General features: G+C 35.6%; 4 protein-coding genes across 9 annotated transcripts; 1 reads left to right on the forward strand and 3 right to left on the reverse strand.

The window, feature by feature from the left end:
- Nucleotides 1-943: 943 nt before the first annotated feature.
- Nucleotides 944-6,128, reverse strand: LOC114382254. Its single transcript, XM_028341538.1, has 14 exons — nucleotides 5,978-6,128; nucleotides 5,148-5,307; nucleotides 4,793-5,050; nucleotides 4,442-4,616; nucleotides 4,045-4,106; nucleotides 3,776-3,939; nucleotides 3,542-3,639; nucleotides 3,150-3,208; nucleotides 2,899-3,033; nucleotides 2,566-2,813; nucleotides 2,309-2,468; nucleotides 1,983-2,058; nucleotides 1,814-1,864; nucleotides 944-1,466 (listed from the first exon to the last, which is right to left on the reverse strand). Exons 1-14 carry the CDS (start codon nucleotides 6,037-6,039, stop codon nucleotides 1,204-1,206), a joined length of 1,971 nt encoding a protein of 656 aa, XP_028197339.1. The 5' UTR covers nucleotides 6,040-6,128; the 3' UTR covers nucleotides 944-1,203.
- Nucleotides 6,129-7,198: 1,070 nt separating this feature from the next.
- Nucleotides 7,199-13,641, reverse strand: LOC114382370 (protein PECTIC ARABINOGALACTAN SYNTHESIS-RELATED-like). The gene is made up of 11 exons (XM_028341746.1): nucleotides 13,194-13,641; nucleotides 12,789-12,839; nucleotides 12,579-12,669; nucleotides 12,094-12,170; nucleotides 11,553-11,641; nucleotides 9,848-9,967; nucleotides 9,136-9,252; nucleotides 8,909-9,052; nucleotides 8,695-8,818; nucleotides 8,410-8,601; nucleotides 7,199-8,070 (listed from the first exon to the last, which is right to left on the reverse strand). Exons 1-11 carry the CDS (start codon nucleotides 13,485-13,487, stop codon nucleotides 7,711-7,713), a joined length of 1,659 nt encoding a protein of 552 aa, XP_028197547.1. The 5' UTR covers nucleotides 13,488-13,641; the 3' UTR covers nucleotides 7,199-7,710.
- A 2,707-nt stretch (nucleotides 13,642-16,348) lies between these two features.
- Nucleotides 16,349-23,002, forward strand: LOC114382212 (coilin-like). 2 transcript variants are annotated; one of them, XM_028341480.1, is made up of 13 exons: nucleotides 16,349-16,638; nucleotides 16,821-16,885; nucleotides 17,007-17,264; nucleotides 17,657-17,875; nucleotides 18,266-18,302; nucleotides 19,213-19,299; nucleotides 20,113-20,284; nucleotides 20,395-20,432; nucleotides 21,052-21,249; nucleotides 21,468-21,539; nucleotides 21,627-21,779; nucleotides 22,171-22,402; nucleotides 22,492-23,002. In XM_028341480.1, the coding sequence occupies exons 1-13, from the start codon at nucleotides 16,447-16,449 to the stop codon at nucleotides 22,680-22,682; spliced, it is 1,914 nt and encodes a 637-aa protein (XP_028197281.1). In that variant the 5' UTR covers nucleotides 16,349-16,446; the 3' UTR covers nucleotides 22,683-23,002. The 2 variants fall into 2 exon arrangements, with proteins under 2 accessions (XP_028197281.1, XP_028197282.1); XM_028341481.1 differs by having other exon boundaries at nucleotides 21,064-21,249.
- On the reverse strand, nucleotides 22,329-26,135 carry LOC114382211 (protein-tyrosine-phosphatase MKP1-like). Of its 5 annotated transcripts, XM_028341477.1 has the most exons (3): nucleotides 23,892-26,135; nucleotides 23,601-23,761; nucleotides 22,391-22,899 (listed from the first exon to the last, which is right to left on the reverse strand). In XM_028341477.1, the coding sequence occupies exons 1-2, from the start codon at nucleotides 25,869-25,871 to the stop codon at nucleotides 23,681-23,683; spliced, it is 2,061 nt and encodes a 686-aa protein (XP_028197278.1). In that variant the 5' UTR covers nucleotides 25,872-26,135; the 3' UTR covers nucleotides 22,391-22,899; nucleotides 23,601-23,680. The 5 variants fall into 5 exon arrangements, with proteins under 5 accessions (XP_028197279.1, XP_028197278.1, XP_028197276.1 ...); XM_028341478.1 differs by lacking the exon at nucleotides 23,601-23,761 and having other exon boundaries at nucleotides 22,329-22,899; nucleotides 23,892-26,134; XM_028341475.1 differs by having other exon boundaries at nucleotides 23,601-26,135.
- Between the last annotated feature and the right edge of the window lie 1,467 nt (nucleotides 26,136-27,602).

Consider the following 27,602-nt stretch of genomic DNA (forward strand, 5'->3'; position numbering starts at 1 on the left):
TTACAAACGAATATCACACTCAATATTTTAGTCTTTTCTTTCAAGGTATATAAGGTGTCTTGAAAACTTTTTATCTATATAGATTTTTACAAAAAGATTTATAAGAAAGAATGAAAAAATATTTCGTGCAAGATGATTCGTGTCTTGTTGTTCAAAGTTTCTTCTATATATAGCCTTTATCTTCAAGTGTTCGTTGTCTCTCAAGATTCTTCACTCAAGATCTTTGTCTAATGAATTGTGCCGTTAGAGTATTTAATGTTTGCATTAAATGCATGTTCTTTCTTTATTCAAAGAATTCATGTTTATAGGTAGGCGTGACAAACAGTTTGACAGAAAATCACTTCTTTCATCAAAACAAGTCTTTACAACAAAGCACGTCTTTTGATGAAGATCAACACTTTTAGATTTTGGACTTCGTTTATTTTTCATAAAACTTTGACAGATCATAGAAAAATGTTTCTACAAAATAAAATCTCAAATGTGGAGTATTAAATGAAAATCTTAAATACAACACTTAAATGTTATGTCAAATCATGTTAGAAATATATTGTCTAAAAACATCAATGCTAGAATACAAATCATGATTTGGTAGCACATTAAATACAATTTTTATTATTTGTATTTATTTGTATCTAATCAAAACAATTATGAATCTTAATTCGTCTTTAAGATATAAATGTCTTTTGAGTGTGTGCATGCTATGAAGCATTTCTTGAACCACAACTATGTAGTTGAATGTTTCCGTCCCACCCTCTTGAGCTAGTGGATAGAAACCAGTGTGGAATGTGTATCTATCTTGCCCTTTTGGCCTGAAGCACGCCAAAATAAGTAGATAACCTGCTAGTGATTTGTAGGTCCTTTTTGTGATAGCAACTCCCGTCAAATTTACGGTTAATTGAGTATAGTGTAAAGCTATTTGGTACTTCCACCTACCAGTGACAACTAAGTGCATGCCTATTAGGCAACTCACTTACTCTTATTTTAAGTTACTCACCTCAAACATAGGAAGTGGTGTAGAATAGAAAACATTAAGTGTATGTTTGGTAAGTTGAAATTATTACGACATATGTTTCAATACAGATCCAATGGATAAAAGTCAAAACAAGAATTCTGATCTTTTTTTAAAGTACTTTCGCCTCCAAAGTCATTTTCCACCTGATTTTCAAGCATACACTAAGTCAGCCAATGAAATGCCATTTTGCTTTACTTATTTTCTTTCTTTCTTTCTATTTTTGGGGAAAGGAGGGGGGACTCGTTGCAATTGAGAACAATTAGTGCACTTCCATGCACTTCCACTGCCGTTGATAACGTTCCCTGAGTTATTTCTATAGCATCTCCACTCCACACTTCACTGCCCTGACAAGAACTGAAGTCTCTGCCAGGAAGAACCTTAGCCAGGTCTGATGTTTTTGCAGATATTACCCTCTTCTGTTCACTTAGATTGAAGAAAGCAACGTAGACTTCTCCTACACAGAGATACAACTCTAGGAGTTAGAAGAGAATAACTTCAAAGAATTCTTTATTGTGACATGGTCGCTCACCCTCAATGTCTGGCAAATATATATACACAAATGTAGTTTGGCTAAATTTGCTAGACAACTTTCCAGATAACATGTTCATTTTTCAGGAGTGCTCATTGGATGATTAATCCGATGAGCTTGACAAATTAAACCAATTTAATTGATGGATATCCGATACTTTAAGAACTACTTATATAATTTCATTAGTATAAGGACTATTTAGAAAGAGAGTAATATTTCGGGGACCAAATTGATGGTTTATTCATTTATCTGTAGTTTTGTTAGCATCATACCTTTTCTTCCTGTAGCAATCCAAGAGTGCAAGCCACCAGAATTAATAGTATCTGCATAAACGAACAATTTGCATCATGAATACTAAATTAGAGGAAAAACAAGAAAAACTCAACAAATTGTATGAATGACAATCATTCTAGAAAGAGGTACATATATACAGAATTTCACCTTCACTAGATTCTACTGTTGCACACAAGCCAGAATAACTATTCACCAGGGTCCCATTAGGGTTCAACTCCCACATCTGTTAAAGACTCCAAAGATCAACTTCTAACAGAATACACAAAACATATATATAAAAAAAAATGCATATCTAAAGGTTACTTCATATAAAAAAATTTGGCCAAGGCATATGATATTAAGATTGGAATAAAAGGAGTGGCGTGCACAAGCAAGATTATCTTTGAATTGTATACACCCATGAAAAACTGCAAAAACTACAGACCGGCTACATGCACTTTTGCAGAGCCTGAAGAAGAGAGACTACACCATACCTGATTCGAATCCCAACTGCAGGGAGAAAATGTCCCTCTCTTGAACTCTTTAGAAGTAAGCTTGCGTTTTGGAGAAGCATCCAAGCAAAATTTTATTCTGTTAGTTGCAACTAAATGATGTTTCCTTTGATGATACTCTTGATACATACTCGCTTCATCACTGTATCAGTATCGAAGTAACAATTTCTGTTGTTAACAACATTAATACTCAAATCAAAGTTAGGAAAATAAAACAGAGAAAGATAAAGCAAGATTACAATGGGAAGTAAAGTTCCCTCTTGTGCACACAGAAGGGGGCAAGATGCTTGTTTCCTAAACTCCTTTTCCAGCATATTCTTTCAAGGTATTGGTTAAGACTTTCACTAGCCCAACCGCTGGCCTTTGACTCAGTGCAGCTTGTGAGGCCCAATGAATGAGTGTAGGATGTTTTTATTTCCATGCTGCTTCTTCTCATTGGCCTACCAAGATCCTGATCTTCACTATTCACGCTTGTGATATAAGGAAACTGCCAATGCAGCAAAAGTAATATGACATCAATTTGACGAACATATTATTCCCTCCACCCCAAAAAAGTTAGATGGCTCACATGCCTCCATGTTATTTGAGCTAAAAGAATTAATCTCCAAAAGGGTAGGATTTGTTATAACATCATATGTGCTAGGATCAATCTTCCGAACATCCCCTCCATACATAAGGGGAGACTTTGCCATCGACCACAGAGTCATCTGTGGGATAAGAACACATTCACTCAGTCTATTGATAATGCATTTACAGTTGTACACAAGTTAAAATTAACACATGAATATATTGGAAAACAACTTAGTTGTTCTTTTATGAATACCTGTGTCTTCTTCTCTTCTAGATTGAGGTAACTATACCTATGTGGACCTTCATTTGAACCTTAAAAAAAAGGTGAAAATGCAGTATCAGGATCCATTGTCCCATGAGTCTAAAATCAAACAGCTTGTAGCAATTTTCTATGGTATGAGATTGCAAAACGTCTTGAGTTTTCTAATCAAACAGTTTCAGTGGATCAGCATTCTGGTTTCACATAAAAAAATAAAAAATATTTATATAAAATAACAAAATGGCAGAAGATAGAGGAATGATAAATTGAAAAATGAAAAGTGAAGTAAGTTGTTCAATAAGTACATTGCTGATAACTAACTGATTATAAGTATAAGGGTTGTGATATTCATAGGAAAGAAAAAATTAGCAACCCTGCCTCATTACCAGGATCAGTTAGCCATCCAAATGGTAGCATGTCCAGATCAGGCCAGGAGTTCCCCATTAAACCTTTTGCTCCTATCATATTAGCATTCGAAAAATCCCTGATTGAATCAAATAAATTAAATTTTTATGATATAATGATGGAATAACAGATCAGGGATTAAGAAGCAACACCATTGCAAGGTACTGTGAAGACAGATACAAATATTTTGAACTAAAATATAACAATGTAACCACCTTGTTATATCAAAATGAGCTTTGACATCCCCCCATGTATCCCAGTCATCTCCTGTTATACGATACATATTGACCAGTCCACTGACATCCTTGGCCATTGCTGGTGTCGCACTGGTTCCAGGAGACAAAGAATATACAATGGGGCGATCAAACTCCTTGAGAACCTACAATGACATGTCATTGGTAGTTTCCAATGGATTTAAATATTGCCAATCTTGGTTTTCATATGAGAGTAAAAGGGAGGGAGGAAAAGGACAACTGCAGAATACCTCAGACACATAGCTTATTTCATTTAAATCAAAGTCATCCCCGAATATGCAGTCATGTTTCACTGCATGGAATGTAGAAAAGCTGTTAAAATAATGGCTCCACTGAGTACTTTCTATTGCTTTTTTACTTCATCATAACCCCTAAATTAAAAGATGAATAAATAGGCAATCTATGGCGATATGATACGAAAACATTAATTGAAGTTTACGAGACCACTAAACATCAACTCCACCTATTAAATTATAAACAATAATCTTGAGCAGAAAATACAAATATTATACCAGAAATAAGTACAAATGCTTCCCTTATTCAAACTTAGTGGAGCTGATGCAATAAAATGTTAAAAATCATCATGATTGCTGTCAAAGACAGAATGTAAAATAGTCGTCCAGTTACCAAAATCAACACCCCATGCAGCATACTGCTCATAAAGGGATCTCAAAAAGGCTTTCCCAGCTCCCAACTTTGTATTTACACTCATGAAACCATGAGACATCCATGCACAAGCCCTTTCCGGGATTGCTATGTCTTTTGCATACCACACTCGACCAGATTCTTGATAAGCACCTCCCTAAGGCATTGAAAGAGGAGGAGATCAACAAGAAACTTTGGATTAAGGTATAGCAACATCCTCAACTCTTGCTTGTAATGTTACAAGATAAAATGCATTACATGGGGCATCCATTAGAGCATATTTTATTCCTTAAAAAAATATAATCAAATTATAGCATAAATAAAAAGCAATACCATTGTTGTATCAAGGATAGGGGTGTTTGCATTGACAGCTTGTGTGCTTATCCCTCTCATGACATGAATCCCAAATTTTAAACCCATGCTATGTACTTGATTAGCTACTTCAGTGAATCCTTTCCCATTTTCAGAAGAAGGCCACCTTCCTGGGTCAGGAACCATCCTCCCCCATTCATCAATCACATCAAATCCGAGAGAATCATGATAAGCGCCCTCTACTTTCCTTCTATACCAGAGGTAATCCACTACAACATACTACAAGGGTTTGAAGGAAGGTTATCATGTCTATATCTAATGAAAGTACTACTAACTTCAAACTCATCCATTAGCTATGGTTCCTCAGAAACTATACCTCGTATCCATGATCATGGAGACGTTGAGAAACTATTTCAGCACTCTGTAAGAATTCTTCTTCAGAAATTGTCCAGCAAAAGGAATCATAGGAGTTCCAACCTCTTGGAGGAATGCTAGCTTGCTGCTGCTCACTCTCGGATACATTTTGAGAGGACACACTGAAATATTATATTGGAGTCATCTCTATAGTCTACTCTTTTGTTTAACATCCCACAAATAATGACAGAACAAGGTCATAAAGATTAAGCCATCCAGAGGTTGCACTAGGACATGATTGTGCAAATTATGATTCAATTTAATCTAGTCATCATTACTAATTTTGCAATTAGTCAGGACAAGATTGAAGATGCTTATAAGATTCAAAATTATTCCACACACAGTTCAAAATTACAAGATTGAAGCTTGTCTATAATAATTCGAAAAATATTTGTACGAGATTCCTCGAGTTGACTTCATGCAAGAAAAGTGCCCAAGGCCAAAGTGAAATTTAGATGCTGATTTTAGAATTTCTCATAGATATATGATAGCCATAAACCGCATTCGGTGCAGTTTTTGTGTTGCAGAGATCAAATACTATGTTTGAACTTTTAAAGCAACCCACAAGATCAACCAGCTATAAGAAGCAGCCCAAAACTTGATGCGTTTTGAATTCAATAGTGAAATTAACAAGAAACGATGAGATAAGCTACGCAATTACTGATCAAACTTATTATCCAATGTGGAGAGGTTTCAATCAGTGATGAAACAAGCAAGCGAAACACGTAATCTATACTAAATGATAGCGACGGGAAAAGAATAAGAAGAGACCATATGGCCATGTTAATATACCTCTCGGAACAGAGAAAGAGGAGAATGAAAAGAGAAATTGAGGATAAGGAGAAACACTTCATGATTGCTTTTTCTGGTGCCTCTGTTTCGTTTGGTCACAAGGTTATTGTATACTCATTAAAAAAGAATCTCCATTATTTTTAGTTCATTAATTGGGACTTGGGAGACTGTCATTAGTGTCTTTGGCATCCTCATTAAAAAACTAGAAAATGTTTATAAGAAAAGGTTATTACTAATATATTGAAAATAAAAATATTTAATGATTTTAAATAATTAATAGAGTATATTAAATATTCCTTTATTAATGTTTAAATTTTAAGAATATTATATACTGTTAAACTGAAGGGAAAAAAGAAGATAAAAGAGGAGAGACGTGTTGTGTTGTCAAACCTATGCATATTTAATTTTGCATTAACTCGGTTAACTAAATTTTTAATGTTGTTACCTAGTTAAAGATGGTTTTGCTTGCACACGCAGTTCCAATTCGGCAATCACTTTCACTTGAACTTTTGTTTTGTCTCTCTGCGGTAGGGAGCATTAGAACAATGAATTGTTGTACTAGTGTACTACTACTATGCGAAAGTCGAATGAGGTTGGTTTGGCACGTGCGGTCTTATTTGAAGCAGTGGCAGACTTAGGGTCATGTGAGGATGTGCACTTGCATCCTCTCATTTTTTTAAATTTATTAAATTTGTAAATAAAATTTTATATTTTTATATTATATTTTATCTATATTTATATAATTGAATCCACTAATTTTATTTTTGATTTGCCACTAGTTTGAAGGACAGCCTCGTTGTAGAACATGAAATTTTCGTTGGCATCAACTATCAAGAGAAATGAAGGGACAGGCGCGTACCCAGATTCCTCGCCCGACATTTAACATACAGAGGTTTAAGGCTTTCTCAATAGTTTAAGGATCGGAGGTTGCAATTTTGGTGCCCCCTCCCCAAAACACAGCCACCTTTCAGTTTGATCTAATGTTATCTTTTCACCATTTCCATCCTTGTTGACCATCATATATTTCTCTTTCTAACCCTCTCTGGTTTTCCAGTTTCCAATCTATGTGAAGCCCTGAATTAAAACTGCACCGTTTATCTTCACAATGGACTGAATGATCCTTTTTTTTTCGTGATTGTACATACTCTGCTATTTTTTAGCTTCTCTATTAAAAGATTGTGTAAAATAGTAATCAATGATTTGGAAAATCGAAAGTTAAAATTATTAATAATTTTATAATTTATTTTACATGTGCATCTGTTTTATCACAATTTCGAAAGCATCTTCAATTACACTCTGCACTTTTAAGGAGCCAAATCCTCCTATAAATAATCACAAAAGAAACCTAGCAACATGAAACTCATTAATGATTTGCACATTTTTCTTAGTACAAAAAATTGATCATTTTTTTCCTGGAAGAAGAAAAGAGGGTGGGGAATTGCTACATGTTAGATGAAAAGACAAAATCCAGCTGGTGTCTTGGCAAAGAGAATACTCAGAATAGGAAATCTGTTCATTAAAATGATAACCAACAGTCCAATCTCATTCCCTTCAAGCCAATATCACTGCTTCAAAATTCTATTTACTGCCCCTCCTACCTCAAAGCTTGTATTGACAGAAGCCCAGATTCCACCGTTTACCCTGTAGATAGATAGAATTCATAACTTAGATGGCATATTTCTCCCAAATGCATCTTGAGTAAAGTCCCATTGTTATCGATAAAATTGCTGTAATCAGGCTCTACACATGCACGGTGTCAGAGGGTTCTCCCAGAGGTCATAGTTAGGGAAAGTCTCTTCTGGCAATCCTGTCCGTGTCTGGTGAGTAACAACAACATCTTCTACAAAAGGAGCCCAACCCATATATGGATCCCCAAAAGACTTGGACATCAGCCCTTTGTCAGGCTTAATTGATTTTAAACGGTGACCCATGTATCTTCGTGCTCCAATGATCAGCTTAGCAAAGTTCCCTCCATGGGTCATCACAAATACATCTGACTTCAAGCACACCAAGAAGTCAAGAGCTGCCAGGCTAGTGACATGCTTTCTGAAACCATCTAACTCCTCTTTAGTTGTCAACTCTTCCTTGGTAACCTGTTGTCAAATGGGGAAAATATTAATCACATTGCAAAAGAATCAAAAGCATTCATACATGAATTGTGATGTTATCAAGGAATAAACTTAATATATTTACTTAATTATAATGGATAAGTAAATTTATATAGAGCAAGAGATCATTGCATCATGGCTTGAATGCTTGATAGCCTCAACTGACATTAGAACCCCATGTCATGACATCACTTCATTCACCACATAATAATGAATGTGATTTTCATCAAAAACAAACAGAAGACAAAGGTTCAAAATCTGAAGGACTTCAAGGAAGCACCATGTTCATTTTCTACAATCCATGCAGTAGTGAAGAGGCCTTACCAGATTAGGGAACATATTCCTTAGTGGAGCCATCCGGTTCTGTCCACCATACACCTGTCCAGAAGCTACGTAAATTTGAGTTTCCTTTGGATAGCCCATGGCCCGAAGAATAACAGCCACTTCTCCAGGCTCTAGAGGACATCGTCCTTCCTTTCGCTTCTGCAGAGCTAATTGCCACAGATGGGAACCATTCTGCATTTTCAACAAAGACAAATATGACCAAAATACTCCAATAGTAGGCTCTTACAGCTCATACTTAATTCAAATAAAAAATAGTATGGCCACCTTGTACCGTCGAGGCCACTCCTTTTTTCTATACTCCGCCATTTTGGCTTTCTCGTCTCTTGTCCCCACAAAATCACAGAATGATAGTCCCACCATTCCTTTCTCAAATCTAAGATGCAGAGCCCTGTTTACAGTAAAATTCTTAAATCACTGACACTGGAAAAATTCACCCAAACTCAGTTACAGCAAGATCGTGATCACAAATGTCACATACATGTAAGGGTTTGAACTGCCAGTTCGGTTTCTCATTCTTGATGCTAGTGAATTAGCCATCTGCTCTATATCAGGAAGAAATTTCAGCGCATGATAATTAACTCTACATCTCAACTTGTTGATTTCAGGAGGAACATTGTCATATCTGAAACAAGAACCAAGACATCATAACAAGAACAATTACATATAAAAAAGTGGCCTCTAGCATATATATTATCGTTGGCCTACCCCAGCCTGTCAACAAAGGGTTTCAGAGCCATAATCTTCTTCTCCTTGACTCGGGGCAAAACATTATCGATGTAAAATTGTGCCGGTGCATATTTGGGAATGTTTTTTACAGTCCGTCTGAAAGAGAATATATTTTTGCTTTGTTAGTCAAGCCAAGTGTACCCAATCACAAAAGGCATTGATAACAAACACCAACTATCAGAAACATCTTGGTTGGTATGACATCATTGGTAACAATATCCTAAAGCTAAGAGAAATGTGTAAGTTAGATAGTCATCACCAGTTGCGGGCATGTTTAAATAACAAGTAATTTAAATTAATAATTATCATCGCATTCGATCACAAGACCCAGCACTTCCACCAAAACCAAAAGTTAGTATGTCTATTGATGAAACAGAAAACCGACAAAAAGGTAGCTTGCTCTTGACATATTTATCCTTCTCTTATCAGCTATAACTTGGGATGTAAGTGTTCAAAAGACTCAAATAAAAAAGCACGGGAATCTCTAACTTTAAATTCAAAATTATTATGCTATTCAATCAAACATGTCAATCAGTACACTGATAAAACAGAAAACAAAAAAGATACTGCTTGAGGACATATTCCATATCTCAATTTTAAGGGAAATGGAATATGTTTATCCATCTCTTATACCGACTTGGGATTTAAGTTTTCAACAAATTAATAAAAAAAAAACAGAAATCTATCAAACCTTATGCTAGTAAATAACTCTGATTTATCGGTAAACCATGTTGGGATATCACGGACAATACGAACATCATACTTCAGGTAGTCAATGAAGTGATCCACATCAAAAATGTCTTCAAATTTCCTGCAATCATGAAATGCATCACCATGGTCAGAAAGGAGGGCCAGCATTGAAATCCACCACACAAGGCAAGAAAACTAATAGAAGAGGAAGTACAGCTAGCAGAGTGATAAAAGAATTGGCCAAGTGAATAAAAATTTAAAAACTATTTGGCTTTACTGGTTAAAGAAAAATGATATTGGTGATCTGATGTCATACATGATACATATGCTTAGCAAAACAGTGGTGATAATTAAAATTTAAACAGTTTAATTAATAATTTGGTCCCTATAGTTGACACCCTTTTCGTTTTAGTCCCTACATGAAAAATATATATATATGTTTTGGTTCTAGTACAAAATATAATTCTCGCATTGGTCTATGTCATTTGTCCCAGTTATCGCGGTGTTAGTCTAAGTTGTCTAACAGTGTCCCTATTTGGTAATTAATGTTGACAACCAAGAAACGACATCATCAATCAAATTAATTCATAAAAAAACTTCTCTTCAACACCAAGTGTGTCATTTTCTGCATCCGCCACACCCATCAAATATCACCCCAATCCATAACCAACAAAAATAGCAAAAAAATCAGCAGCCAAAGATCTCCAAATCATGATCAATAGTAATCCATTCTACAACCTAAAAAACATCTTCAATTAAACCAACACCATCCCAAACTTCACCCAGAAAACTTCTGCAATTCACTGCTTAACCAAACTCCTGAAACATCTCTATGATACTTTTCTCCACAACTCCTACAAACAACAAAAACAACTATCCAAGACCCATAACCCAGAAAATAGCAATTTTGTCCTCTTAGCAATTCTAAAAAAAAATAACCTTCATCTCTGCCCTAGTAGCAAAGCCACAACATCTCAGACAATCATCCAAATGAGACCAACAAATCAAATAACCCCTAAATCACCTGCAAACTGCCCCATTAGTAGCAACGCCCCCAAACTGTCAGTTTCCAAACTACCCAATCACGAACACATAGCCACTGTGGCAGGCTGGCAGCTAATCTTCATTGACATTACATTACCGACCGAACACACTGTCTCAGTGCTTCTACACTCCTTTCGAGTCCAATACAGAGCCACACCACAATAGTTTGCATCCTTGAGCCATAAAACCAAAAGTAGGAAGCCCGGGTTGGTTTGATTTGTGACACAGTGTAGTTCTACAATTTGGAATGATAGGTTATTAAGTTCATACAAAATATTTTGTTGCTAGAACTTGAAGTGTGGAAGGTTGTTCTCTTTACAAGAACACACCAACTTTACTCTTGATTAGATTTTTAATGGATCAGGGATTTAGTTTGAAGAAGAAGCTGACTTATTGACCATGTCTTTTTCTTTCTGTCAAATGTAATTGCCAAGTAAGAACACCATTCGACAACTCAGCATCCCACTAAAATCATGATAAAGGGATAAACAGTAGGGACCAATACGTAAATGATTTTTCACGAGGACCAATACCAAAATGTAGAGTTTTTTCATGTAAGGACTAAAAGAAGAAAAAAGGTATCAACTGTAGGGACCGAATTAGCAATTTAACCTAATTAAACTTATCTAAACAACATGAAAAGAATGGACAAGAGATCTCACGTTTGGTCTTTCCAAATCTGGTCCTGCTTCAAAACAGGCAAAATAAGGGTGGCATTCAATATTTTTGCCACAGCCACTGCATTGCATATCTGCATTTTGAAAGATGAGCAGAAGTGAATCATTGATAGATAATTCTTTGAAACTTTCCACAGCCAGTCATATAACGCCCATTTCAATGTACAAGACAGTAAAATCAGCACCATGGATCAAATGCAACATTGAATTTGCATCAAAACCAATTTTAAACAGTAATTCTAGCGGCATTGCTATTTGCTAGTGCACCAAATTGGAAATAATACAGTATTGAGACAGCACTTTAACAGTTAAACCAGTCTATTCTTTTACTTTTTAATTACATCAGACAGTTCGAAGAACATCATGTTCACATATTTTACAAGTGGAAGGAAATTTTCCAATTAAAGTGCAGCAGTCTACAAGAGAACGATGGCTATGCAAGAGAATGTCAAATTCAAGGTGAATTTCAGAAAAGAAAAACAGTCTAGGCTAGAGAGTAACAAAAATGAAGGAACATATCTCATACCGCAATTCTCTGCTGATTTAGACCACCTTCAGCATGGATGAATATATAGCCATTTGTTTCATTTTCAGGAGGAAGTTCTACATGGAGGTATAAAAGTACTGTCAATAATAACAGTAGTACTAAGAAATGAAAAAAATAATTGTAGATCACTTTTACAGAACGCCCTTGTTACAACTAAAAATCTTCAAACTTAAGGATTTTGCACAGTATTTTTATTAATGAAGATGAAGGTGATAAAAAAGTTAAAGGGTCCACTCGCTCCATTAACAAGAATAGAATTGCAGTCACGGACTTGTTGAGATACCACTTATAATTGCTTAGTCGATGCTACTGGCAAATGCAAAATATGTTAAGTTGTCACAACTTCTGGGTGAAGATATTCTTATTACTTTATTTGTTAATACCCTGTTTTGACATGGCTTGCTATGCTAATGAGATCTTAAATATGTAAATATAAATTAAGGAACAGAAAAATAAAAGGAAACCTGGTAAAACACCAGCCTGGCGCTCAGCACAGGGCTTCCAAGATGTTGTGGAAGAGAAAGGATTTTCCCAAAGTGAAGGCGATTCTTTAACCTAAAAATAATGCCAAAGAGCCCATGTGAATGGGAAAAGAACACACACCATTGGCATCGAACAATATGGAAGGAGAAACGAAACGAAACTCCAAAACAGTAGTCCTTTAGAGAACTTACATGCGGGCAGTGAAGAACAATCCCATCTTTTTTACACAAGTAAGGCGCATTCTACAAAAAAAAAAAAAAATGAACACAATTCAATCATAAGAACTTGCTAAAATAATAGTAAGAAATACAATTGCATCAGCTGATTGTTTCTTTCTGTATCAGATAAAAAAAAATTCCATGCATTACTTGCACAGCTACTCATTACTGAAGTTATAATAGCTGAACATTACCAAATCAAAATCAAAACAATAGGCAATTTAATTCCATTTCAGATAAACAAAATAACACTACACATTGCACATAAGGAATTTCGTTTTCCACACACCGAAAGGCGAAGAAGGATGCAATGCATTAGTGATTTAGTAGTGAATATGAAAATGCAGGCAGAGAGAGAGAGAGAAAGAAAGGACTCACGAGATTATGAAAGATTCTGAATAGGGAAACTAAACCAACGAGAAGAAGAAGTAATGTGAAAAAGATAGAGATCCTGGAGTTGTGAGGCGAAACCCTAGGGTCGTCCGTAAAGAAGGAGCAGAGTTGCCGGTCGCGGTCCTTGGACGAGTGTCGATCGTGCTCGTCGTCGTCGTGGGCGAGGTGGTTGTCGGGAATGAGAGGGGAGGAATCGCCACCGACGGCGACGGCGTCGCGCTTCATCGGAGAATTGGAGGCTCGGCTGCCGAGGGAGGAAGAGTGCCGGAGCTCCGCCATGCTCCGATTGGCGAAGGAGTGAGCTGTCTGTCTCTCCTAATAGCAGAGAGGGGAAAGCAACGTTTTGTTGTTGTGAATGTGAATTCAGATCCACTTGTTTGCGCAATTCATTACTCTACATATTCTTTTCCACAACGAGCAAAGCAACAAGTCTCTATTATTTCATTAGCTACTGTTTTCTATTTTTCGATTCTCTAATGTAATTCCCCTCCCTCCGCGAGGGCATGATCGTCATTCACCGACAGACACCCTTCACTCTTCCCTGCCTCTGCAAGTGGACCCTCCTTCTTTACTCGTTTTGTTTTTTTAAATTGATTTTCGATATTGACTCACCTTAATGGTCCATTTGCTAGATGGAAAGGTGATGTAAATGAGTGGATCATAAAATTTTTATGGGATCCACGTTTTTACTCTTTATTTTAATTTAAAATTTTATCTTTTTTTCTTTTTATTTTTTTCTTTTACTTTACCAAATATAAACCAAGTAAGATAGTCAACCAATAACATTCATAATTTATATAAGATTTAATTATTAATTTGGTCTCTAAATTATTTTAAATTGTTCAATTTAATCTATAAATTTTAAAAAAGTTTAATTTAATTCTTGAGTTCTTAAGAAAATCATCCCAAATTTTTAAAATATTCAATTGGATTCTCATTAAGTTTTTTAAAAAGTTAATCAATTTGGTCTCCAAAATATTTTAAATAATTTAATTTAGTCTTCAAGTTCTTAAAAAATTGGAGATCAAATTGATTCATTTTTAAGAATTTGATATCAAATTGAAATTTTTATAAATTTAAAGACAAATTGATTGGTTTTTAAAAATTTGATAATCAAATTGAACCTTTTATGAAAATCAAATTGAACAATTTGAGATAATTTGGAGAATAAATTAATAATTAAGCTTTTGAGTAAATCAAGTTAAAAAATTGACTAATTTTATACATATTTTCTAGACTTAATTTTATTTTAAGTCCTCAAGTGTTATAATTATGCAATTTCAATTTACTGAATTCTAGTTATGCAAAGTGTATGTTTAGGTCCATTTGAAGACTCCAAACCTAAGTTTGCAAAGGAAACTCTTTATATTTTAGAACTCAACTTACATTTGAGAGGGAGTTGTCGTTTTGTGGAATATGACAGTCGTATCGTATAGTTTTAGTTCCTCTATCAGTCTCCTATTAAAAAATTAATAAGTTTGGGTGAAATGATACCGAATAATGACATGATAACTAATATGTTACATGACACTAGAGAAATAAAAAAAAATAATCAAGGTGTGTCAAAATATGTATCAAACATTGTTAATAGCCAAGTCATCATCTCATGTTATGTTAATAGAATTTATTAAATATTTAACAAAAGACTAGCAATGTGTTTGGGTGGCATTAGAAGCCGAGAAAATATTAATTGTTTTTTAAGAATTGTTATATTATAGTAAATGAAAATTTATTAGAAAAATAAAAAATTCACTAATTTATTAAGGGTTGAAAAAAGTGTCAATGACCAAAAATTAAATTATTGTTTTATTAGAGACTGAATGCAAAAAAAAAAATTATCAAAAAACAAACATAAAATTTGAATATTTATTTGGGATCAACAATATGTTTTAGCATATAAAAATGAAGAGAGAAAATTGGGATAGAAGTGAGATGGAAGAGAAAATACATATATGTTTAGTTTTTTTTTTCATCCTTCAACAAACTTTCTTTTTTGGTTTTCTAAGTTTCTTTCTTCGTCACTCTTTCTCCAAATGCAAAAAGGATGTGTAAATCAATGTTGTTGTTGAAGGAAGAGAGAGAAAATAATTAATGTGACAAATGTATGATAAAAAAATGTAGAGAGAGACAGAGAAATTTTGGGATAGAAGTGAAATGGAAGGGAAAGTAAATGCATGTTTAGGTTTTTTCCTTTTTTTCTCATCCTTCAACAAACTTTCTTCGTCATTCTTCTAAGTCTTTATCTTTGTCACTCTTTTTCCAAGTGCATAGAGGTGTAAATCAATGTTGTTGTAGAAAGAACTTGGATTAATGAAGACTGCAATAGTTGTAAATATTGAAATTAAAAGTAGACTTTGAAATTGATATTCTAGTTGTAAGTCCCTGAACAATCAACTCATAAAATGTCAAAAGTGCATCAAAAAGATAAGCAAACGACCTCATTCTTGACAAATCAGTTGTCAATTTACCTAGTTAAACTAGTCGATCTGCCTTATTCTTGACAACAATAATGATAATGATTGATGAGAATAATAAAATGATGACAAATATGATAGTATGTATGATAATGATATGAGAGTCTTATTAAACAATAATACTAATTATTTATCTCTACGTTCATTGTAATTACTGCTCTACCACTGTCACCAAGTATATCATAATTTACCGTCATTATCATTATCGCATTGTTATTATTATCAATGTTATCACTGATACCAATCATCACAACTATCATTGTCACTATAATCACATTATTACTATTATGATGATTATCATTGTTATTGTAACTATCACAAACACTATCATGGTTGTTATTGTTTTGATTGTTATAAGTTAATTATCATTGTTGTTAAAGTCTTATCACCTAGTCTTTGCCCATTACAAACATTTTGATTATTGTCAAATGATATCAAATCAATATAATTTTTGGATTAAAGTTTCAATATTAAATTAAAAAAAGTAAAATGACAAAAATTTGAAAACTAGAAATTCACAAGTATATCGAATGACTAACAAGTTTCTCAATTTTTAAAATTCGAGCTATTTTTTAAAAAAATGATTATAAAACAATTCTATTTGAACTTTAATCTTAAAAAAAAAACTATACTAGCGGGGTGACTTTGGTCTTTTTCAGCCAGGCCAGTGTGTGTGACACCGTTTATAAGCTTAGCAAGGGTTTAAGAGGTCAAACGAACGAGCGAGCACTGAGCAGCGGTTGCCGGAAAAACCATTGACGACGATGGCGGAGACGGTGAGACTTCGCGTGGTGTTCGAGGATCGTGGCATGTTGAGCAAGTCAAAGAAGAAGCAAGGGCTCAAGCGTTGCTGGTTTCTGCTTAAACCCCAACACACCGCCATTTCCGATGTTGCCTCTCATCTACTCAACACTTTCCGCCTCCACCGCACCTGTCCCCATGGCATCGTCCTATCGGTATGTATGCATATATGCATGTTGTTCGATTACTCTTTCCCATCATCATCATTTTTAACAATCATGAAACAAATTCGCATATCTTCATTTGATGATTCGATTGGTTTATTGAGCTGTTGAGTATATTGCTTTGACGATTGAAATTTTGGATAACTGTGGTGGTTCCGTTTTTTTTAATGCAGATGGATGGTTTTGTTTTGCCATCTTTTGAATCCACTTGCATTTTGAAGGATAAGGACATTGTTTGGTGAGTTTATGCAATTATCGGTGTTTTTTTTTTCTTTCAGTTTTCACTCTCATTCATGTGTTGTTGCTGTCAATATATAGTTTCTGCTTGTTGTGTTATAATGCTTGTGTATTTGTGGTAGTGTGAAGAGAAAAGGAAGCGTATCAACTGATGATAATAAACCTGCAATGCTGCCACCTGCGGCTTGTGAGAATCAGTCTATTGAGCTTCCGAAACTTCTCACAATTGAGGGCCTTCAAGAGGAGTCTGGGGGAGAAGAAACCATGTCCCACAAGGATGGCGATGACCAACTTGAAGATGCAGTTTATGTGGAATCTGAATCGGACAGGAATGTTGTCTCCAAGAAAAGAAAAGCTTCAAAGAAGCTCAAGAGCCCTAGGTTTGTTTTTTCCTCAAATTTTTAATTGTTAGTACAACAAAGCTTATAAAGTTGTCAGAGTCTTTTCAGCATTATTTATTAGGAGGTGTTTTCTCTTCTCTGAGTGTTTCAGAATCTAGTTTTGTATAAGTAACTTTTGTGAGGTTGCTTTTCTGCTCTGACTAGGTAACATATTTTGGCAAATCTCTGTATGTGGGAGTAAGTTGGGCAATGGCATTAATCTTTCTGCTCCTTTTTTAACTTTAATTGTTTGAGTGTATGATTAACTAGGGATCTCTCTTTTTCCTTCGAAACCTTTTTTTCTTTCCCCTTGTTTGGAACTTTGAGTAGTTATTGGAGCATTTAAACATTATTTGGGTTGTTAACTTGATTCCATTATCTTTTACATTCAGTCAGAAGAAGATTAAGTTGTCTACTGCCGAAAACTTGTCAGTCATTCCTCAGGTCCACGAGGAGGAAAACGGAAGCTCTGAAGGCCATATTCATCACCAATTGAGTGTTGTCAAGAAGGACAAGAAGAAGCATTCCAATTTATCTAGTCAGTCAAATAAGTCAAGCAACCTTAATAAACAGAAGAATGACAAAAGTGATCCTACAAGTGATGAAACAAGGTGCAATTTGTTCACATTTGTGATTTATATAATATGTCAAATGATGTATTTTCCTTATCTGATTGTGCATTGCAGTGTATATTTTGTCCTTTTTGGGCAAGGCAATAAACTGATAAAATTTTATGGACAATTTTGTGTGCATGTCTGGTGTTTTTTTATCTTGGTTATTTTATATTTATTTGTCTGTGTTTGTAAATTAAGAGTTGTGCTTTGATGGAGTAGAAAACAATAAGCTTTTCTGTTATGTGTAGATTGTTTGATTCCTGAGTTCCTCCTATTGTTTCTTCCAATTTGAAATCCCTGTCCCCTTATGATGAGGATGTTGGTTTCCGGAATATCAAAAATAAAAATATATTTTTTTTCCTTATTTTTCTCTGATATGCTGTACAGGTTTGTCCAGCCTCAAGATGAAAGCGAAACTAAAAAGGTAACACTTTATTTGCACTGTTTTTGAATTCACATATAGTTCTTGTTTGCACTGAATTAAAAATAATAAAGTTCCATGTTGTCATGATGATCCGTTCACATTTTGATTTTCTTTAAAAGTTTACCAAATTTCACTTGTAAACATATGAAGAATATTTCCAGTTTAAGGCTTTAAGCTTGATTCTTTGGTTATCAATGCTGAGGTATGATATAGCAAGTAAAAAATATATATATTTCCTTCAAGTCAAATTAGCAACTTCTGCTTGTAGTTGACTTTCTGACTTTTCTCATGTCCTTCCTTCCCTAAAAAGGTAAAATGAGGTGTATCTGGATATGTTCACATGTGTTTAATAGGACTTGATGTGGCCAAATAATAGGGTTTGAAATAAAATGGATTAAATACTCAAATCGAGCCTCCAAGGATATATATATAACATCATTCTAGTCCTCCAAATATTTTGTACACCAATTTGGTCCTTCATAGCTTTAAATTAGTGTTGATTTGGGGGTTAAATTGGTGTCCAAAGATATACCAATACATCAAGTGAATTAATTGATGTTCATGTGTTAAACAATCAGGGACCAAATTGATATCTAAAAATCATTGAAGAATCAACTCTATGTCCCATGTATATAGAGGACCAATTTGAGTATTTGGTCAATAAAATACTCCTGTCCCTATGAAAATAAAAGCAGGATGGCTTTCTTATTTAGTTCATGATAGTATACTGTGGTCTGTGAAGATTAGTTGGCGAATGATTTAGGAATTTCCATTTTTATGGACATGTTTCTGGATACTTCATCTCACTTGGTCATTTTATCCTGTTTCAATAGTCAATACTTTGCTATTCCATCTCTTCACAAAAGAACAGGGGATGTCTAGTATTTACACTTTAATTTTATTTTGTCAGTTGCCTAGCAGAAGTGCTCGGCGGAAGAAAGCTAAAAGAAGATGGCTGAGGGAACTAAAATTAGAGAATGAGATGAAGGAGAAGAAGGTAATTTGGTTCTGTAATGCTACTGTAGATGTATTTATGGAGATAGGATCTTATGAACAGTGTTGTTAAATAGCCACTATAGTGGTTCTACGGTGCCATTGTGTTGTGGAATTCGTTGGTTCGCAATCATGACTTTGTTTGCTATTGCGGCATCTCAATAGATGGATGTGGGACTGCATGTGACCTTTTTCCCAATCAATCCCAGTGTCCCACTCCCCCCATGCATGTAAAATTTGTTAAACTAATCCCATATGTAATCCCTTGTTCATGGCTTCATGTAAGGATCAAGGAAGGACTCCTCCACTCCTCCATTAACATTTATTCACCTCTTCCTGCATCCTCTGGTCATCTTCAACGAGTCTCTGGGCCATTGAACTTGAGTTTATATCATGCCAAATTTTATGCATTTTATTTTTATTTGCATACAACTTAATTTTTTTTATATATGATTTATGTATTGATATATATATCATTTATTTCAACCATTATGCGGCTTTCACTATTTGCATGCAGTCCTGCACTCTATCCTCTATATGATATAGCAAATTATTGGCTTTCTGCCATTTTCCGCGATCTGCAATTGATAACATTGCTTGTGAATGATAATTTACTAGCTGTATTTGATATTGTTGACTTGTTGAGTTATAGACTTTTGTCCCCAGGTGATAGTATTGCGAGAAAACTGACAAATGATTAAATACATTTTGCAAATCATTTGTCAGTTTTCTTGGATCACTTGTCTAAGCTTACTATTTGCATAATGTATTTAATCATTTTTTCTGAAAGGAAATGTTCTTTTGTTCAAATTGTCAGCCCCATCAGACTCCAGTGCTTGAAAAAGATGGACAAGAATTACCTATCAAAGATAATAATTGTGTTGTTTCTGATGTACATCAAAAACCTGATGAAGAAAGTGGAGAAGAAGATGACATTGTTCCTGTGGAAATTAGGCCAGGGCACATTCGGTTTGAGCCCCTTAAGAAAGGTTTGAATGCAGATCTCAGCTATAAAATTTTAAAGTAGCAATTGTGTTTTTGGGCTTCGGGATTAATTGCTTTCATGATCTGATACATGTCCATGCTCTATTTGATGCAGATCAGGATCAGGCAGTGACACAGGATCAGTTTCCAGTGGTTGGTTTGATTTTCCTCAATAAAAGATTTACAATTTCCACTGTGTTTTACTCTCCATCATAAATAGTCAATTTAATATGTTAATTTTGCAGAAAATTGTACTATGCATTAAGATTATTATTATTTGCATTTGAACTTCTTACTTTATGTTTTATCTGGGGTTTTAGACTTTAGGGCTTGATGGAGAATGAAGAATGTTCCAGTCAGAAGTGACTTGTGATTGGGAAGTACATAATTTACAAAACAGCCTTTTCTTCACTCTTAGTCCTTTCTTGGGTGTGTGATGGGTAATGAGGATAGGCGGGAGGGAGCTAACAAAATTATATAGGTTTATTCTCGGGAGATACTTTGAAAGGAATCAATGTTACTAGATATAAATTTGATAGCACTTGAACAGCTTGTGTAATCCATATTTTGATTCTCACTAAAGGGCTAAGAATAGCTTGAAGTTGTAAAACTTACTATCTTGATTAACTAATCAAAGTTTGGTGCACAGATGTAATTCCATTCAGTTCTGTAATATGGTCAAAACTTTGGAGGTATTAGAGTATCAGGAGATATGCTATTATTTTTGTCATGATATTTCAATTGATTTGTAAATGTAAACTGAATGTTTCAGGAAATATTTCAGTGGAATGGAATTACCAACAAGAAGAAGGGCCAGAAATGGGGTAAAGAGAGAATGTCATTCCGTAAACAGGATGGCTACGAACATTCCAGTCAAGATTGTCCTACAGTTCGGAATGCTGAAAAGGAACAGCCATCCAATGCAATAGATTTTGATAAGCTTAAACCTTATTATACAAGCTTGCCTAAGGTGTTTTTCTTTCCTACCCCCTAATGTATCCTTATGGCATTTCTTATTCTGCTCAGTATCCTAGAAGTTAATTAACCTGTTGCAATATGCTAGGAGCCATTTCAGCTGTTTTTGGTTATACCCTTCAAATTCTTATCTGTATTCAGTGCTATGAATCTGTAAATTCTGTTGCATGGTACTCTTTTGGTGCTTTTTAATAACTTATGTATACACTGCAGGAAGGTGATGTAATTGCTTATCGATTGATTGAGTTAACAGCATCTTGGACTCCGGAACTTTCCTCCTTTAGGGTACATATCAAGTCTGCTTTTGGATTACATTATTGAAAACAAAATTGCATCAGAAGTTTAATACGTATTACATCTATGTCCTTGCAGGTTGGGAAAATATCTCGGTATGATGCTAAATCAAACAGGATTTGGCTGGAACCAGTTTTAGAATATCCATTTGATTTTAAGAAAAAAATAGATGAGGATGCATCTTCTGTACAGTATAATCCATCCCCTTATCAAGAGAATGGTTCTTTAGAGGTAATAAAGTTATTTCATTTTTTTTCCCGTTTATTTCATTTTTGCACCGTAGCTTATATAGTAGGGGAGGAGTCAATATGTCCACTATGGTAAACAATATATAAGTGGTGCTTGGTTTAGGAGAATTCAATATGTCCACTATGGTAAACAGTATATAAGTGGTGCCTGGTTTATGTTAATCCAATGAATTGATGGATTGCAGGTATATAAAACAGCTAATATCCAGACATCTTGTGCCGGTGCATTTAAGTTTTTAGTTTTATCTTACTCTGTATCATGACAAAGTGTTAAAGCCCTAATTTTAATTGAATCTTCAAAAAACTTTTTTTTTTAATAGAACTAGCATGCTGCTGCTTATTTGCATGAAAATGACATTGTTTTCCTTCTACAGATAGAGTATACATCGCTTGCTGATGTTCGAATGGTTAAGCATGGCAATCCTGATTTGAAAACTGTAGTTGTTTCTAGTGATGCTTGGGTTAAGACAACAAAAGCAACTAATGATATTACCAAAGAAAAACTTGCGGCAAAAGCAACTAATGGTAGCACTGATGAAAAACTCGCAGCTGATCAAACTACCATGGGAAGTTGCCAGCCAGAAAGAGGTCATATCACTGCTAAAGGTAATGTACACTTTACGATTATTGGAGTGTATGGTCTATAGAAAAATGAAAACATTTTGATGCACTAAACATGTGGAATTTCTTTACAGAAAATGGGGAAGTAAACGTGTGGGACGAAATTAACGAGGCATTAAAAGCAAAGAAGGCCAAGCTGTCGAAGGAGGATGGTTGGAGTAGAGGAGGAGAGAGCTCTAGCACGAGGTCATGGTCCCATAGAGCCATGAGATGCAGTGCGCTGGGTCCCACAATGGCATTGTTAAGGTCCAACAATGGACTTTAAGAAACAAGCCTACATCTGTTGTGTCACCTATCCGTAGTATTTTGGTATATATGAACAAATTACCGAAGCCACCATCATCTTTTTGGTTATATGAACAAATTACCGAACCACCATCAGCAATTCAGGTTGCATGTCCTGATTTCAGTATATTATAGGCAAAATATTTGAAGGCTTATTCTTATTATCCATCTTTCGGATGTTATTAGTTGCAGTCCTCCTGAAAACCAAGCAAAAAATTGAATCAACTGCTACACAAAAATATGAGACCATTGTTCACCTTCCTAAGTACCAAACAAAAAAATTATGATTATAGATAAAAACGCCTCTTTTCACACAATTTACTGTTAAAAATTCTATGATTGTTAGTTGGCAAACCGTGTTGTATTTAAACCCTGCAAACTAACAGTTGTCTGCGACTAATTAACCAGGCAGACTATTAGAAATCAGCGTTCCATCACTCAAGTTAAATATGGGTTTTGAAACTTAATTGTTATTAATTAATGGATGCAGTAACTAATGACAGATGAAGATTCATTCTACAACACCGTAAGCTACTTCTACTAACTTGTACACATTAACATTGATTCCTGACGAGTTAAGATGGACTCCATATTCAATTTAGCAACTGTTATGTACTTCAATTGTATAAGCAGGCAGACTAAAAGAAATCAGCGTTCCATCACTCAAGTTAAATATGGGTTTTGAAACTTAATTGTTTATTAATTAATGGAAGCAGTAACTAATGACAGATGATGATTCATTCTACAACACCGTAAGCTACTTCTACTAACTTGTACACATTAACATTAATTCCTGACGAGTTAAGATGGACTCCATATTCAATTTAGCAACTGTTATGTACTTCAATTGCAATTATAATATGCATGTAATCACAAATCATCAGTATTGGGCACGCACGGAATAATCTGATCGTGAGTGCAAATTTACATCCAAAATTTGCAGAATTCGTGCTCAACTCATCCCATTTCCTTTCTCCTCTATGTCAAGCTCAGCCATTTTATTACATAACTCTGTACCACGATCCTCTTTGTCATTAATCTCACTCTGCGGTTCAACACCTGAACTAATAATATAGTCATCTGATATTAGCCATTTTCCTTTGTTTTCACGGTCAGATTGTTTGCAAGTATCATCATCCTTCACCACATTATCATCTAATTCAGGCAAAGAGAAAGACAGTGATCTTACCACGTTGTTCTTGGGGACATGAGAGGATTCACTGGCTGAGGGTAGCAACATCAGAGGCGGTGGATGATTCCCTCTGCGCTCGGCGATGGAGAGGAAAGAACCTTTCAACTGCAAATTGGAGTTCGCCCCTCCAAATGTGTGATTAGCTGAAAATTCTTCCAAGGGTGAAGAGACATCTTTGTGAAGTAAAGTGGAATTTTCTGAGAAAGACGCGTCTTTAACATAAAAGGGTTCAGCCGATTCAAGGCCAGATGGTGATGGCTGCCGAGAAGACACCAAGGACAAGTCGGACCAGTTGGTAGAGGAAGGCGAAAAAGTAAATGAACTGGCGTAATCAGAACTTGAAGGTGAGAGTGTTGGTGACTTGGAATTGAATTTTGGAATGCAGCTTATGAAGCAAGGAAAAGGATTTGATGTGCCGGTAGGAGACAGTGGCAATGATGAAGCAACACCATGAACAGAGAAGTCCATGGCTTCAGGACTACCTTTTTCCCTATTTGGATAGCATTCAAAGGAATCCGGTGAACCACACGGAGGAATTGATGATGGTGACAAAGGCTCATATGCAGCTTCCTCAGATACACTAGGTTGATGATCATTGCATGGGGTTGAATCAGCATCACAGATGAATTTGGGGGATGTGAGCAATCCACTAGCAAACTTCCTCCTCAGTCTTGCCCAACCTTGTTCTCTAGCAGGAAGACAAGTTTCTGATCCTGGATCAGACAAGGAAAAAGGTGGAACAACCCCACCAGCAAGTGCCTTGTGGAAAATCTCAAAATCCAAATCATATGCATCAATTTTTCTTGGACCAGTAGTCATCCCAGAATCAACCGGTTCAACAGCACTCTCCATGCCTTCAGAGGGCTCCTCCATGATCACCACTTCTTTTTCAGAATCACCTGATATTCGTTGCTCAATAGAAAGAGCAATCCAAAACCCGGGTGGTTCTTCACCTTCGTGGATTGTCAAAATAGGACCTTTTGCCCCCTCATAACGGATCACCTGAAAGGCTGCACTCCTTGCATTGCATGACATCACAGAGTCACAATGTTTCCCATTCCAAACATAGATAGCAGAAGGAACATGGACAATGAATGCCCCACGAGAATCAAGAGCTTGTGAACCTGGCTGGTTAACCATCTTGGGGACAAGATGAAGAGGGTCATAGGGGGAGTGAGGAGCCATACGATACATCTTGAGAACAGAATTTGGACTTGCAGGCATAGCATGAACCCTTTTCTGACACTGCAAAAGTTGACAAGCAAAACCCATGTTCGGGTTTGTGACAGCCCTTGCAGTCTTCACAAACTGAAAAGCATCTTCAAAGCTCTGCCCTTCCCTCCACATGAGGTAAGCAATCACCAAAGCCGTTGATCGAGAAACCCCTTGACAACAATGGACAAGGACACGCCCACCTTGCTCTCTAACATCCTCAAAGTAATCAAACACATCATAGAGAATACTTGTGATGTCCTCAGTGGGGCTGTCCTGCAACCAAAGTGTCTTGTACACAAAATCACCTTTGAAATACTCAGGACAAACAAAGCCAACACAGTTGAGAACGTGAGTGATTCCATTCTGCCTGAGGAGTTCGTGGTTCTTGGCTACCGTGTCACTCCCCAAGTATATGTGCTCGGCAATTCTGGAACACTCTTTGTCAAAGAAGGCCAATTTGTCCCTCTTGAAGAGAAAATCCTTGGTGGGTTGTTGTTGACTTGAGGAGGTTGAGGAGCCTCTTGGAGTCTGAGGAAGTGGCCAAACTCCAAGATCATCAGATCCAGCACTAGGCCATTCCTCCACGTTGCGTTTGTTGATTGAGAGAGGCTGAAGGGGTGGCAAAAGTGGTCTTGTTTTGCTGTTTGTCGGTGGCTTGCGGCTATTGGGAGACCTATCAGTCCATGAAACAGAACGAGAATAAGTTTTCCATGCAACACCACCGGGGGGGGCTTTGTCCTTCTTACCCGCTTCCCCTAACATGGTGTTTTTTTTTTTTTTCTGAAGAAAAAGGGTGTGCTATAAGATGGAAAAGACAGAAACTTGATCCGCACCCATTAAAGCATTGTTACTCACTATTGAGTACTACAGAGGGAAAAAATTAGAGAGGGGTTGTTCTTGTTCAAGTTCAAAAACGTGGTAAATGGGAGAGGAGGTATTTGCAGCTTTGAGTTTGTCTACCCCTAGTGTTCCATATTCCCACCTAATACACTTGACCCTGTCTTTGTCTCTGACTCTTTCTTTGGAACATACACATATGCATGTTGATAAATAAATAAAAAAGTGAAGGGAGAAGGAAAATTCAAAGCAGACAACACGTCATCATTTGCACTTTTTTTAATTTCTTTCTTTTTCCTTACCCAGAGTAGTGGCGAAGTTGAAGTTCTATTAACATATCATAGTTGAGCGTATGAGTACAATGTAGTGTAGGAAAAAAAACAAGCATTTCTAAGTATCTTTCTTACAAGGCAAATGGATAAAAGACATTACACGCCTCTTTCTTGGCTCTTGCAGTGTCGATTAGTTACGCATACGTCCACCTTCTCTGAACTCCTAATTCTCTAAATCTACTCATTTTAGTCAAATGAAAGTTACAGTCTCAATCATGTTGCAACTCTTTTACCGGTTCCTTCCTTTTACTTTTATTAGTTCAGTCACGTTGTATGCAAAAGAATACATATCTGAAATATATGTATATGTTTAGTAGTACCACAAAATTCGACAAAGTAGTTTAGCATACCCCTAATACTAGTACTACTTGGTCGTTGGTTCCTTTTGTTTTTGGTTTGAACAAAATAAAGCAGATACCTTATTGTATCTTAATGCATACATAGCATGCACATTGTACAATTTAATCTTTTTAATTTGTCCAGGCTTCGTTGCCAAACCAAATTTTAATCTAGCACACACATATATAATTGCCAAACCATACACACACAAAGATACATATATGCGTGTGTGTGTGTTATAAAACGTAATGGTAGGGAGTTGTAAGCAGTGAGTGAGAATATTTTTGTTTGTTGAACGTAAGAATATTGTACAATAGGAAATTGCCAAATTATTGCAAATTAGTATATGAAAAGAAATTAAAATAAAAAAGGGTCAAAAAAGGGTGGCGATGCAACTAGAAGCCAATTGGTTAAGTTTGTGGTCCGCATGGAAGACCTTTCCAAACTAGCCGCCTTAGAATTATTATCCTGCGAAGCACGTCATTATATGTGATCCCATTAGTGTTGCATCTTTACAATATATCCAACCACCCCAGCTTTGTCCACTCCCAAATTTAGTCTCTCTCATAAAGACTAAAGAGTGGTGCCCTTAAAACTGTCCCAAGTTTTGATGCAGATGGGAGTAGATAGAAAATAGACTACAAATTGCATTGATGAAGTCAATTTTAGGCATTTGGTAATAATGCATGTTAAAACAAAAATAACTTTGAATATGAAGTTATTCAATGAGATACATCATACATATTATTATAAGATGCTGTTTGAACATTCCAAAGTGGTAAACAGGTATAAATTTTAAATTTCTTTTGCATAGCCTAATTTAAATGATTGTGGATTGTTTTTGAAATGATGATCAGGCATTCTCGCATTTTTAATTGTCAGGTTCGTATTAAAATTTAAATAATAAAGTGAGATATGAATGACAAGTGCCATCTCCCTTTTGTCCCATGTTCTTTTTTTCCCAGTCATGTAAATTATTGCTAGG

Source organism: Glycine soja, chromosome 13 (genome assembly GCF_004193775.1).
Source record: "Glycine soja cultivar W05 chromosome 13, ASM419377v2, whole genome shotgun sequence".
In the NCBI taxonomy this organism is placed as follows: Eukaryota; Viridiplantae; Streptophyta; class Magnoliopsida; order Fabales; family Fabaceae; genus Glycine; species Glycine soja.